Source organism: Podarcis filfolensis, assembly GCF_964270895.1.
Source record: "Podarcis filfolensis genome assembly, chromosome: 8".
Taxonomy (NCBI): Eukaryota; Metazoa; Chordata; class Lepidosauria; order Squamata; family Lacertidae; genus Podarcis; species Podarcis filfolensis.
In genome coordinates, this window is record NC_139611.1 from 80,446,214 (window position 1) to 80,460,791 (window position 14,578).

Below are 14,578 nucleotides of genomic sequence, written 5' to 3' on the forward strand. Positions count from 1 at the left end.
CCCAAAAGAGATTCAGGAGACTCCAGTAATTTGGATATTTTAGATGGCTGTTGAGGAGGGATGGGTTTGTTCGGGCCTAACCACGCAGAGAGAGAGAGAGAGAATGAGAGAGAGAGATTGTCTATTTTGAACATAGTTTATATACCTTCCTCCAAGGGTGCCAACTTGGGGGGGGGGGGGAATGGGGGGACCCAGGCATGCCCTGCCCTGCATAATCAATCACAAGACCATTTGACTGGCAATGCTCATCAACTTTGGGGGGACACAGTTCCCTCAATTTTTTTGTGGGTGTTGTAAACAAAATCTGCCCTTATTCCCTTATGGGGGACACAAGAGCCCTTATAGAGTCCTTTGTAGGTTCTCCATTGGTAGGAGAAAATAACAGAGGACAACCAGAGAATATTGAGAAGGAAAGCAGCTAGTAAGCCTGATCTTTATCGAACTGTTGCAACAGGGTGCTCCCCTCACCCGCAGGAGAGGAGGAGGAACCCAGAACAATGGTGTGCAAGGCCTTATGTGGACTTTTGAAATTGCCACCCTGTAGATCAAGACCACCCCCCAGAAACATCATACATACATCGCAGAAGGGGTGTAAGTTAAGACCACCCCTCAGATACATCACACCTACATCACAGAAAAGGCGGTCTAAAACAGAAATTTGAATGTTTTTGTTTTTCCTGTCTTGCCAAGTTATCTGATAATGCCTTATTTGATTGCCTTTCCTCATAGTCTGTCCATTCCTTTGAGATGGAGATTACCCAATTCCTGAGACAATGGGAAGGTTGCCTCACCCCCTCCCTCCTTGCAAAGAAAACATTTGGTCAGTTTGGCAGTCAAAATGGTTTCAGGGCGGTCTTCCTGTGCTGGTCGAGACATGTGGTCCACATATCTATGCATGTGCTTGGTTGGTACATTTATGAACATTTACAACCTGCACAACAGGAATGAGGTCCCTCTGGCCCTTTTGATGCTGACTCCAGCTGCCATCAGTCCAGCTGCCATCTGACAGGCCAGAGGGTCTTCATCCTGGCCACAGATTCCCCAGTTCAAACACAACGTCCGAAACACGGCATGCACCTAACACAAACATATCTCCAGGCTGTTTTGAATTACCAGTGCAGATATTTTATTGAGGTGTTCTCCGTTAGTGGAAGGCAAGAGGTGATCAGAGAGGAGGAAGGGAAGGAGAACCAAAAGGGAAATTCATTCATCTCAAGGGCCAATTCCTTCATCCTTGGAACGAAAGCTGTTGTTCCGTGGGAGGGGATCCAGATTCATCAGTCTGCAACAAACAGGGAGAGAGTCACACTCAAGGGTGGGGAGAAAATTGCCTCTCGCAGAGTTTCCAACTTCACTAACTTCCCTTGAGTTGCCAACTTTTCTACTGGGCCTGGTATAATTTGCACAACCTCTTGGTTTTTGCAGATCAAGCTGATGCTAGAGGCAAAAGAGCAGCTGCTGTCTCATCAGTTGGCAACCCCCTCATGGCAACCACTCATTGTTCCCTGTTCTTGCTCCTGTGCCAGAGGTAGCAGCATAATCCACAGGCAAACCATTTTTGTGGTGCACACCCCCCCCTTTTACCAACCAGATAACCAGATAATAATAATAATAATTTTTTTAAAAAACCATATAACCAGATACTGTATCTACATTGCAAGCTGCTTTTTGAGACACAGGAGCAAGGCCAGTCAAACGCTTGGCAAAACCAATAGGTGACATGCAATGGCACTTAATACTGTATTTTTTGCTCTATAAGACTCACTTTTTTCCCTCCTAAAAAGTAAGGGGAAATGTGTGTGCATCTTATGGGGCGAATGCAGGCTGCACAGCTATCCCAGAAGCCAGAACAGCAAGAGGGATAGCTGCTTTCGCTGCGCAGCGATCCCTCTTGTTGTTCTGGCTTCTGAGATTCAGAATATTTTTTTTCTTGTTTTCCTCCTCCAAAAACTAGGTGCGTCTTTGTGTTGCCCAGTACTAAGTTTAATTTACAAAATTTTCTGTGCTAAATTGTTTACAGTGAACAGTGCAGTTTACAGTTTACAGTGAACAGTGCAGATTCACTGTACAGTAAACTGTCTATTATTATTGTTATCATTATTATTGGTTTCTATTGATTTGTTGGTTTGCTTGTTGCCTGCATAGGATGTTCTGGTTTTTTTTACTGTTTGACATTTTGTTGTATTTTTATACGTGCTGTAAGCCACCCAGAGTGGCTGGGGAAACCCAGCCAGATGGGCAGGATATAAATTTAAAAATTATTATTATTATTATTATTATTATTATTATTATTATTATTAGAAGAGTTTGGATTTGATATCCCGCCTTTCACTCCCCTTCAGGAGTCTCAAAGCGGCTAACATTCTCCTTTCCCTTCCTCCCCCCCAACAAACACTCTGTGAGGTGAGTGGGGCTGAGAGACTTCAAAGAAGTGTGACTGGCCCAAGGTCACCCAGCAGCTGCATGTGGAGGAGCGGAGACGCGAACCCGGTTCCCCAGATTACGAGACTACCGCTCTTAACCACTACACCACACTGGCTCTCCTATTATTATTATTATTATTATTATTATTATTATTATTATTATTCCCTGTTACCTCTTCAGCTTCCGACAGCTCCTCCTTCTCTCTGACCATTCATCCCTCTGTCCCACTACCACTCCCTGGGCTCCCTGACCCCCCTTGGGGGGGGTCCCCAGCTGGTTCCCCCCCACCATTCCTCTGCGTTCAAACAGTCCACGACAGCGGTTAAACTCTGAATCACTGCAGATCCTTCAGGCTGCTTCCAGCCTCTCCCCCACCCCCCAGAATAGCCTCATTTCCCCTTTATGTACTCACTGGAAACTTGCAGACGTGTCAAAGCATCTTCCCATCTTTGACCCGAGCGTCTCCCGTGCAGGGCGATAAAATAGTACTCCCCAGCGTCGGGAGACTGCACGCCTTGGATGACTAGGGCGCAGTCTCTCCCCAGGCTGTGGCGGTCCGTGGAGCCCCCACCCTTGGAGACCACCCTTCCGGCCTCAATCTGGAAGATCATCTGACCCTTGTCGAATCTGTTACCCCGGAACCAAAAGCAGATGGTGGGGTCCCTTATGCCCTGCACAGAAAGGGTGACCGTTTGTCCTACGCGTGGGGTCGATGGGGTGGGGACAATGTGGATGGCATCGGCCAGCTGGAGACAGGAGACTAAGGCTGCAAGACAAGAGGGTTAATTAGTGAAGAAATTCATTAAAAAAGATGTACCGTATTTTTTGTTCCATAGGGCGCACCGGACCATAGGGCGCACCTAGTTTTTAGGGGGGGGAAATAAAGGGGAAAAAATTATCCATCCCGCTGGCTGTCTTGGCTTCCTCTCTAGCCATGCGCAACCTCTCCAGCTGGATGGATCCCGCTCGCTGTCTTGGCTTTGTTTTTAGCCGCGGGGCTAGGGCAGGGGAAGCCTGAGCTTCCCCCGACCCCAGCCCCCAGAACAGGTCCGGGAGCGGCGGCAAGGTTGTGCGCAGCCTTGCCGTCGCTCCCAGGGCTTGCAGGGCTGGGGGCATGCTCCGAAGGCTTGCGGATAGCTGCCTGAAGCCCAGAGAGCGCAGCAATTAAAAGAGCTTAAACAGAACTGTAAACTGTCAAGCTTGGAGATGCTCACTGGAGACGCTTGCTGTCTAAACAGGGGCGTATTGAGGAGCCGGCGGAATGCCAATACAGATTGGGGCCTCTCGTATTTCAGGAGGGAAACTGTTCCACCACATCGGTGGAGATTCCCGCTTCTTCGTTACCACAAGCCGATAAAGATTACCCCACCCAGGCTTCCTTCTTTCGCTCCTAACGTTGGCAGCTGCCTTTGGACAATAACTGGATCTCCAGGGATTTGCAGGGGGAGCTTTTCGGAACACAGAGAAAAGACTTATCAATTCTAGATCCAGCTGCAAAAGGCGTGCGCTGGTGGGAACGCTAACACAACATGCTGGCTAATAACTGTTAGTCATTTACTGTTAGTAAATGCAACAGCAGCTACATTATCCAGTGAGCACTGATCCATTAGTATGATCTTCACTAGTATGCATATTTCATTGATAATTATTTGCTGATGAAGACTTTATTCCGAAACAGTTGAACTATTCCAGATGCACTGTCCTTTTGAGGCTTTGGAGAGACGTCTTCCTTTGAGAGACAGTTTGGCGTTCCTCGCTATTCATTGGTTGTTTGAATCTCTGTTTGACTCTGATACAGATAACAACTTGCAGTTACTTGTATATTTTGTGAGATGTGTTGTATGATATATACATCATTTTGAAGTGGATTATTCCTATATTTTGAATGAAATCATACTGATTATATATTTACTAACAGGTTTTTTTTTAAGCATTTATTAATTTTCCAATAAGAACATCCAATTAACATATCAAATCAAATCCAATAAAAATAAAAAAACTAAAATAAAAAAAGTCCAATTGTCTTCCAAATTGTGATAATTTTTTGTTTTGGCTTCGCACGGTCTGAATTCCGAAGCGCTTTCAACATCATAGTCCGGCCTCTCATCATCATCAATGTTATTTACTAAAGGTTATTAGCCAGCGTGTTGTGTTTGCATTTTGTCACATTTTGCAACACAGGGGTTTGTGTTTGTTCTGGTGGGAATGATGGCAACACTATTCCCGCCCTGAGCTCAGAATAAGGCAGATGCTTGCGATCCTATGCTCCAAATTAGGAGCATTTTAGACCCCAAGATTTCAGGGTCCAGACCTGAGACCTAGGGGCAGCCCTTGGTGCTATGAGGGTAGACCCCCAGTGATGTCACAAGGTGATGCCCCTGGAGACGGAGGTTAATTGGGAGAGGAGAGCAGAGGGGAGCAGACCCTGCAGACTGCTTAGGCCAGGGGTCAGCAAACTTTTTCAGCAGGGGGCCGGTCCACTGTCCCTCAGACCTTGTCGGGGACCGGACTATATTTTGAAAAAATAAATACAATGAACGAATTCCTATGCCCCACAAATAACTTTAAATAAAAGCACACATTCTACTCATGTAAAAACACCAGGCAGGCCTCACAAATAACCCGGAGATGCATTTTAAATAAAAGGACACATTCTACTCATGTAAAAACACGTTGATTTCCGGACCGTCCTCGGGCCAGGTTGAGAAGGCGATTGGGTCACATCTGGCCCCCGGGCCTTAGTTTGCCTACCCATGGTTTAGGCTATATTTTGCAGTCTGCTGCTGCCGGGCTGAAGCTTGCAAGCTTCACGCACAATCTTCTTAATGATCTTTATTTTATTTTATTGTAAGGGACTTTCACCCGCCTGGAGATTCAAGCCCCTCACCTGCCACCTGGAGGAATCCAGGCAAACCTGAAAGCTTCAGGTCAGACCTGGAGGTCTGGTGACTTTATCCTTCTCTCATTACAAGGCTCAGGAACCCTGGTCTCTTTTCTACCCTCCACCCCGGGGGCCCTTCCCACCTCTTACCTGCCAGGGTCAGAGCCCTGAGCAGAACAGCCATGATGCCTGGGTTGCCTTCTCTGTGGTGCGAATGCCTTCCACCAGGCCGGGGGGCTTATATATTGTGCAGAGGAGGAATTTCCCCAGTGCGGGGGGACATTGCCCAAGCGAAAGGAGGATGGAATGAAAAGTTGGGCAAGATTGAGGAAGGGAGAGAGAGAGAGAGAGAGAGAGAGAGAGAGAGAGGAGAACTGGACGTTCTTTCAAAGGAAACTATTTCCCCATAGCGGAAAGTACAAACTGGTCACCTACTCGGCTACTCTTCTGTTCAACACCTAATTTGGCTCTTTTGAGAAAGAAGCTGTTTGTCTCAGGCAGGGCAAAGCTACCAAATCCCCACTTTCCCCCAACGGATACGCAAACCAAAATGCAGCCTCCTTTCAAAACGCACCCTTCTCTGAATTTTGCAATGCCATTTTTCATGCCAGGTCGTATGTGCAGAAATGAACTTGCTAGGGTAAAGCGTGCATACAAATGCATACGCTGCTGGAAAAATAACATACAAAAATGCATCATGCTGGGGGGGGGGGAACCGCTTTGCAAAATTGTGTGCATTGGGCAGGATTGCATGCAGAATATTCAGGAAAATTGACACTGGATTCTCATGAGAACTTTTTCCATTACTGAATTGCAAACTGACATGGAAATGTGAAGAACTGGGCTGAAGGTTGAGAAAACAAGAAAGCAGCTTTAACCGAAATGGACAGATTCGATCATCTGTAGGGAGGCAGGGACGGGCACAAAATGTCCATTAAAAAGAGTGTGCATGCCAAGGAAAGACATCACCTGTTGGGTTGCTGCCTTACAAGCACAGCTATTAAAAGTGCAGGTGCATGGCTAAGTGCATCCGGTAGAGAGAATCAGCTGAGAATCAGCTTCCATTACTACTACTACTAATAATAATAATAATAATAATAATAATAATAATAAAATAATATATTTATATCCCGTCCATCTGGCTGGGTTTCCCCAGCCACTCTGGGCGGCTCCCAAAAGAATATTAAAAACACAATAAAACATCAAACATTAAAAACTTCCCTAGCCAGGGCTGCCTTGAGATGTCTTCTAAAAGTCAGATAATTGTTTATTTACTTGACATCTGAAGAGAGGGCATTCCACAGGGTGGGCGCCACCACCAAGAAGGCCCTCTGCCTGGTTCCCTGTAACCTCACTTCTCGCAGGGAGGGAACTGCCAGAAGGCCATTGGAGCTGGACCTCAGTGTTTGGGCTGAAGGATGGGGGTGGAGATGCTCCTTCAGGTATACTGGACTGAGGCCGTATACGGCTCTGAAGGTCAGAACCAACACTTTGAATTGTGCTTGGAAATGTACTGGGAGCCAATGTAGGTCTTTCAGGACCATAGCTGTCAACTTTTCCCTTTTCTTGCGAGGAATGCTATTCGGAATAAGGGAATTTCCCTTAAAAGGGGGGGGGGAGTTGACAGCTATGTTCAGGACCAGTGTTCTATGGTCCCCAGGCGTTCTATGCGGCTGCATCCAATGGGCATCCTACTCAGAGCAGACCTATTGAAATTAACTAGGTTCATTCATTTCAATAGGTCTGCTCTGAGTAAGACTGGCATTGATCCCAACCCACGGCCTCCCCTTTCACCTACAAGCTGGGAAGTAGTTTCGGACAAAGTATAGTGACAGCTCCCAGGCCACCCAGTGCCCTGATCCATGGACAAATCATCTTTGTCAGCCTGAAGGCCATGGGGGCAACGTTCCTGGGTCACATGTCCACAGGGGGTGTGGCCAGAGGGAAACGTGGGCGGGGACTCTTTTTCTTTCTCCTTTCAAGTGTGCAAAAGTCATAGGTTTTCTACACGTGTGCCTGCCTCTGTGTTCCGAAGCAAGAGGCGTTATTGCAGCCCAAGGACACATTCTGGACTAGAGATGCCCAAATTTATTTGGTCTACTGCCCCCTTTTCAGAAAAATTAATAATACTCAGCACCCCCCTAGAAATCTACCTTCTTTCAGTGAACAAACAGAAAGATGCAGTGACAAATCTGCATTCTTTTACGCATCTGTATTTCTGCCTACAAAGGGACGCGGGTGGCGCTGTGGTCTAAACCACAGAGCCTAGGGCTTGCCGATAAGAAGGTCAGCGGTTCGAATCCCCGCGACGGGGTGAGCTCCCGTTGCTTGGTCCCTCCTCCTGCCAACCTAGCAGTTCAAAAGCACGTCAAAATGCAAGTAGATAAATAGGTACCGCTCCAGCGGGAAGGTAAACGGCATTTCCGTGTGCTGCTCTGGTTCACCAGAACCAGGCTTAGTCATGCTGGCCACATGACCCGGAAGCTGTACACCAGCTCCCTCAGCCAGTAAAGCGAGATGAGCGCCGCAACCCCAGAGTCATCCGTGACTGGACCTAATGGTCAGGGGTACCTTTACCTTAACCTTTATTTCTGCCTACAACATAATAAAGAAAGGTGTTGTTCTAAATAAGGGCAACTTGAAGCTTGACGTTTCAAAATTATCTGTTGAACTCAACCGCAGTAACATCCGCGTTGCACACAGAAAATTAAGATGGCTGATCAGTTCCAACTTGCGTTTTGTGGGTTTATTTGGAAAATAAAGACATCACGACTTTATGTCACACGGGGAAGCACCATTACACAACAGATGAAACATGTACAAACGGTTTTGCAAAATTCTCTTTGCTTCCTTATTTTTATTCAATGCCTTCCCCCCCCCATTGCACCTGAAGCTACTACCGCCCCCACCCCTGGATCATTCCAGTCCCCCCCCCAGGGGGTGATATCACCCACTTTGGGATAAGACTGTCCTAGTCAATCAAAAGACCCCAAGACAGACTGGTGATGGCGGCAGGCTGGGGGAAGTCCTGAGAGCCAGACAGAGAAGGCCTGGATCCATGGTCCCTCAGCCTGCTCTAATTCATCCTGTCTCTAAGTCTAAAGGTGTTTCCCCAAGACAAATTTTAGACTGTGTGTTGCTTGAGGTGGAGACCTGCCCTTTCATAGGTCACATCCACACCAGGTATTTAAAGCACTTGGCTCACCCACCCCCCAAAAAAACCATGGGAACTGTAGTTTGCTGGGTTGTAGCCCTGTGGCGAGTAAACTAGAGTTCCCAGGATGCCTTGGGAGAAGCCAGTTGCTTTAAATGCATGATGTCACCACACACAAAGACCATTATAGCAGTGATAGTATTTGAATCCTGGTTCCTTGTATTTTAACTATGGGTAAATTTTATTTTTAAACAGTGTGCGTCTTTTCACTTTTTTCAAAAGCTAACGTTAATCTGGTGCTTTCCATATGATCACAGCACTCCCCCAGTAAATTTCAATATTTTATTTATACATTTTTCATAATTGCAGTTTCACATTTCATTGAACGCAACCCCACCATCATTGACTTCCCTTCCCCCGTTCCATGGTTCCATTTATTTATCCAGTAAAACTGCATGTTCTAATTTCCTCTTTTTCGAGTTTCTCTTCCCCCCATAACTTTAATACTTTAAACTGCTGAATTTACGCTAATAGTGACGATTATTTAATCTTATTTGCATAATTCTTCAGATACTCTGCAAACACTTCCCACTCTACCTTAAACACTCCATCTTCCTGATTCCTTATTCTGTTATTTTAAATTTGCCAATTCTACATATTCCATTAATTTCACCTGTCACTCCTCCTTTCTTATTCTCTCTTTCCATTTCTGAACGTATACCATTCGGGCAGCTGTAACTGTAGAGAAAAACCAAGTTATTTTGATCTGTGGAGACTTCCATTCCTAATATTCCTAATAAGAAGGTTTCTGGTCTTTTTTATAAACACCTTCTTAAACATTTTTTTCTCTCATTATATATCATCTCCCAGAATTCCTTCACATTTTCACATGTCCACCACATATGATAAAAATTACCCTCCATTTCTTGACATTTCCAGCAAATACCCGGCTCTGATTTACACATTTCTTTTCTAATTTCCCCGGTAAATTTCAGGGAAAGCACTTCAGTTACTTTACCCTGAGAGTGTCCCGGAGATTTTGTAATGTCTGTTTTACTTTTGACTGTACAGGAAGAGCATGCTTTAACCAAACTCTTTTAAGATTACCTGGGGGGGAAACCCTGGTAGATTCCACAGCCGTTGCTTAAATCAGCCGCTAGGTGTCGCCATAGCTATCTCCAATCAAAACGTAGGCATAGAAGGGTTGCCACATTCCTTTCCTAGCCATTGCTTCTCTGCCTTTAACAGCAGCCAGGTAACCAAAACGATCAAGGGTCTAGACTCTGGAGCAACTCCCCTGTTGCAAGACAAAAATTCAAAATGTGCGTGCTTTACATTTGTGGGCATCTCTTGATTCTGTGGTAGGCATCAGATACGAGGTGCCAAGAAAACCCATTGAAAATCATAGAAATGTAGACTTGGAAGGGGGACCCTAAAGATCCTCTAGTCTAACCCCCTGCAATGCAGCAATATGCAGCTATCCCAGGCGAGGATCGAACGTGCAGCCTTTCAAAAAATTTATTTATACTTTTCAAGTTTATACAGTTCATTAGTTTTACAATCAATTTAACATTTCGAAGTTTGACTTCCTTCCCCCTCTTCCTGCAGTTCCTTAAATTGATTTTTTAAATATCTTCCGCATATCCAGATTCATTTAATTATCTATTTTAAATGTAAGCTCTTATGAAACTGCAGATTATTACAATAATCCTGCCAGTGTTTTCATCTGCTTGCAATTTGTCTGTAAATATTCAACAAACCATTTCCATTCTTTCCGAAAGAGTTTGTTAGCTTGATTTCTTATTCTTCCGGTAAGTTTCGCCATTTCTGCATATTCCATAAGTTTTTGTGTCCATTCTTTCATTGATGCGACTTCTGCTTCTTTCCACTTTGGGGCAAGTAACATTCTTGCCGCTGTAGTAGCATACATAAATAAATTTCCATACAATTTAGGTAATTCTGTCCCTATAATTCCCAAAAGAAAAGCTTCTGGTTTATGAACCTGCAGCCTTGGTGCTATCAGCGCCACACTCTAGACAACTGAGCTATCAAGGCTGAGACTTGTTTCTCTTAGATATTAACTGCACTGACTTTCCACCATTTTCTCAGAGTTCTTCATTTAACACTGTGAGGGAGGTGTCCATCAATTTCTTTTTCAAAAAATAATTTTTATTAAGTTTTACAATTTTATAATCTTCACAATCAACGTTATCTCAAAAAAGAAAAGAAATATAAATCCCCCATGACTTCCTTCAACTTCCTCTTCTGGTTTTTTTAATATTTACTTCCCCTGCTTGTTTTATTCCACCTGAATATTGCAAACGTTAACTTAAATACTGCTGTATTCTTAACATTTTTATACCATGCGTATTTTCAAAATTCCTCTTACACTTTGTTTTCCAATTTTTACATCTTGATTTCTGTATTTGTTTTGTTGATTGCAAGTGTTTATTACAATGTTTCTGTAAATACAACAGAAATGGTTCCCAGTTTCTTTTTCTTTTTCTTTTTGTCCTTGTCTCTTAAGTTTTCCAGTTAACTTGGCCATTTCTGCACATTCCATCAGTTTTTCTTCCCATTCTTCTTTAGCTGGTATCTTATCGTCTTTCCACTTTGGGGCTAGTAATATCCTAGCCGCTGTTGTCGCATACAAAAATAACTTATTCTGCTCTTTTGGCAAGTCTTGACCTATAGTGCCAGGAGGTGTCCATCAATTTCAATGGGTTGACTCTGAGTAAGTCTGATATTGGATGCAGCCGGAACACCCAGGTGTGGTGATAGCTATAACTTACTAGTGTATCTGCAGAGAATTACAGAAACACATCAAACTCCCTGGAAAATAACTGTGCAGGATTCTGCAGCCTTTAGTCAAGTCAGCCGCTAGGTGTCAGCCTAGCTATTGCCAAGCCAAGCTCCCTGACTGAAGAAAAGGGGTTGCCAACTTTGTTTCCTAATCTTTGCTCCTGTGCCTTAAGCAGCAGCCTGACACACAGCAATTTAGTGTATGATACAAAGTGATGGAATGGTGAGGAAAACTTAGTTTATCCAGGTGAAACTCTTGTTAAAGGCCAGAGAGCAGGCCCGGCTTTAATAAGTGGCAGCCCTAAATTAGTCCAGACATGCTCCAGCCAAAAGCTTCTTTTATGATGTATTAAGTCAGGGGTTCTCAAAGGGTGTGGAAGGCTGCACTGGTGTGCCAGGAGAGGATGGCAAGTGTGGCAGAGAGATTCGAGGACAATCAAAGGAACATTTAAACATTTCAGAGAATTTGCTTGTCTCAAATGAAAGGTAAAGGTAAAGGACTCCTGGACAGTTGTTGTTGTTGTTTAGTTGTGTCCAAGTCTTCGTGACCCCATGGACCAGAGCACGCCAGGCACTCCTGTCTTCCACTGCCTCCCGCAGTTTGGTCAAACGCATGTTGGTAGCTTCGAGAACACTGTCCAACCATCTCGTCCTCTGTCCTCCCTTCTCCTTGTGCCCTCCATCTTTCCCAACATCAGGGTCTTTTCCAGGGAGTCTTCTCTTCTCATGAGGTGGCCAAAGTATTGGAGCCTCAGCTACGTTGACAGTTACGTCCAGTCAAAGGCAGCTACAGTGGTACCTTGGGTTACAGATGCTTCAAGTTACAGATGCTTCAGGTTACAGACTCCGCTAACCCAGAAATAGTACCTCAGGTTAAGAACTTTGCTTCAGGATGAGAACAGAAATCGCGTAGCGGCGGCACTGCAGTAGCAGGAGGCCCCATTAGCTAAAGTGGTACCTCAGGTTAAGAACAGTTTCAGGTTAAGAATGGACCTCCAGAACGAATTAAGTTCTTAACCCAAGGTACCACTGTATGGGGTTGCGGCGCTCATCTTGCTTTCAGGCTGAGGGAGTCGGCGTTTGCCTGCAGACAGCCTTCCAGGTCATGTGGCCAGCAGGACTAAACCGCTTCTGGTGCAACAGGACACCGTGGTGGAAACCAGAGCATACAGAAACGCTGTTTACCTTCCTGCCAGAGCGGTACCTATTTATCTGCTTGCACTGGTGTGCTTTCTAACTGCTAGGATGGCAGAAGCAGGGACTGAGCAACGGGAGCTCACCCCGTCGCGGGGATTCGAACCACCGACCTTCCGATTGGCAAGCCCAAGAGGCTCAGTGGCTTAGACCCTACCTTGTCTCAAACTAGACTTAATATAGATGAGATTGCCCAGCAAAAGCAAGGTCACACCTCTCACTGAGTTTGTATATTCTTACAGTACATATGTAAGAGACTTATTTATAATTATATTTTAGGAATGAGTCATGTTCTTAGGTAGCTGCATTGTTTTATGCTTTCTGGGTGTCCCACCATCATATTACAAAGTACTTGTGTTCTATGCTGTAAATCAAGCACTGCTAGGAGTGGTTTCTTTTCGTTTTCCAACGTATTTCTTATCAATAAGAAATTGTGTGTAGCATGAGCAATTTCTAATTCAGAAAAGTGTGGCCCGGAAAAAAAAGTTTGAGAACTTGATTATCTCCATGACATGTAAAGCTTCTTCACCTGATGCATTCCAACATCAAGCTGCGCTTAAAGGCACAGGAGCAACCAAGAGCTGTTTTTAACCCATCAGGTGGCATTCCAATGCTAGCATCTAGCCTGGACCGCATCCTTGCTACTGTTTTATCTTAAATATCATAATTGGGGGGGGGGGATACTACTACTAGTAGTACTAATAGTACAGTGGTACCTCGGGTTAAGTACTTAATTCGTTCTGGAGGTCTGTTCTTAACCTGAAACTGTTGTTAACCTGAAGCACCACTTTAGCTAATGGGGCCTCCCGCTGCCGCACGATTTCTGTTCTCATCCTGAAGCAAAGTTCTTAACCCGAGGTACTATTTCTGGGTTAGCGGAGTCTGTAACCTGAAGCGTATGTAACCCGAGGTACCAGTGTACTGATAATAATACTAATAAATTTGTTTACACGCCACAATTTCCCCCCGATTCTTCTCAAGTCAGCTTACAGATAAAAACAAGTATCACTGAAAACACAGGAAAAACAAATCATTATAAAACTATCTATTATCTATCTATCTAATCTGTTTTAAAAAAATAATTGCTGTGTCTGTAAAATTCTAAAGGCTTAACAAGAATTAATTAAGTAATTGAACCAGAAAGGAATTATCTCCTGTCTTTTTTTGAGAGAGAGAGAGCTGTATCTGCAACTAATTCCCTTTGGAGCAGCTGAACTGGAACCAATTCCTTATGAAAATGAACTTCCCAAACACCGCTTTAGTATTTCTTAAGGGAGGCTCTCCTCCAACACGTTGCTTCCTGGCAGGGCCTTGAAATTGTGGAACGGGACTTTCCAAAAGTCTGGCTTCTGGGAAACCTGCCTTTGGGTTTAGGGCAGCCCAGAGGCGGGGGAACAATTGCAGGAACTGCACCCCCCCCTCCTTTATTTGGGCTTGTGGCAGAAGGAAAAACTCTCCACTTTGCCAGTTTTGCTCAATGCAAAGAGCCCTCTAAGCTCCTCCCCTTTCATGTGTGACTTCACTCACCCTCACACTGTTCACTATTTTAGTATTTGCATTGGTCCAAGTCGTGGGAAAGCCTAGCTGAACACCCAAGGCTCCCAGACATTTGATAGCTGTGTGGAAGAGGGAATGCCAGGAGGAGGAAGAGGAGGAAAATGTCATTCAAAGGTAGATGAAAGATACAAGCACACCCCTTCCTTCTCGGCATTACAGCCCCCCTGGGTTTGTTTCTGGAACACTGGAAGATTCAGGACAAATTAAAGAAAGTTCTTCTTCAAGGAGCACATGGTTAAGCTGTGGAATTATATTTATTTATTTATTGCCCGCCCATCTGGCTGGGTTTCCCTAGCCCCTCGGGGCGGTTCCCAAAAGAATAATAATAATAATAATGGACGCGGGTGGCGCTGTGGGTTAAACCACAGAGCCAAGGACTTGCCAATCAGAAGGTCGGCGGTTCGAATCCCCGTGATGGGGTGAGCTCCCGTTGCTCAGCCCCAGCTCCTGCCAACCTAGCAGTTCAAAAGCACGTCAAAGTGCAAGTAGATAAATAGGTATCGCTCTGGCAGGAAGGTAAACGGCATTTCCGTTCGCTGCTCTGGTTCGCCAGAAGTGGCTTAGTC

General features: G+C 44.9%; 1 protein-coding gene across 1 annotated transcript; it reads right to left on the bottom strand.

Annotated features, from left to right (window-relative positions):
• Positions 1 to 1,102: 1,102 nt before the first annotated feature.
• CEACAM16 (CEA cell adhesion molecule 16, tectorial membrane component) lies at positions 1,103 to 5,615 on the bottom strand. The gene is made up of 3 exons (XM_083628212.1): positions 5,456 to 5,615; positions 2,837 to 3,190; positions 1,103 to 1,282 (listed from the first exon to the last, which is right to left on the bottom strand). The coding sequence occupies exons 1-3, from the start codon at positions 5,487 to 5,489 to the stop codon at positions 1,278 to 1,280; spliced, it is 393 nt and encodes a 130-aa protein (XP_083484338.1). The 5' UTR covers positions 5,490 to 5,615; the 3' UTR covers positions 1,103 to 1,277.
• Between the last annotated feature and the right edge of the window lie 8,963 nt (positions 5,616 to 14,578).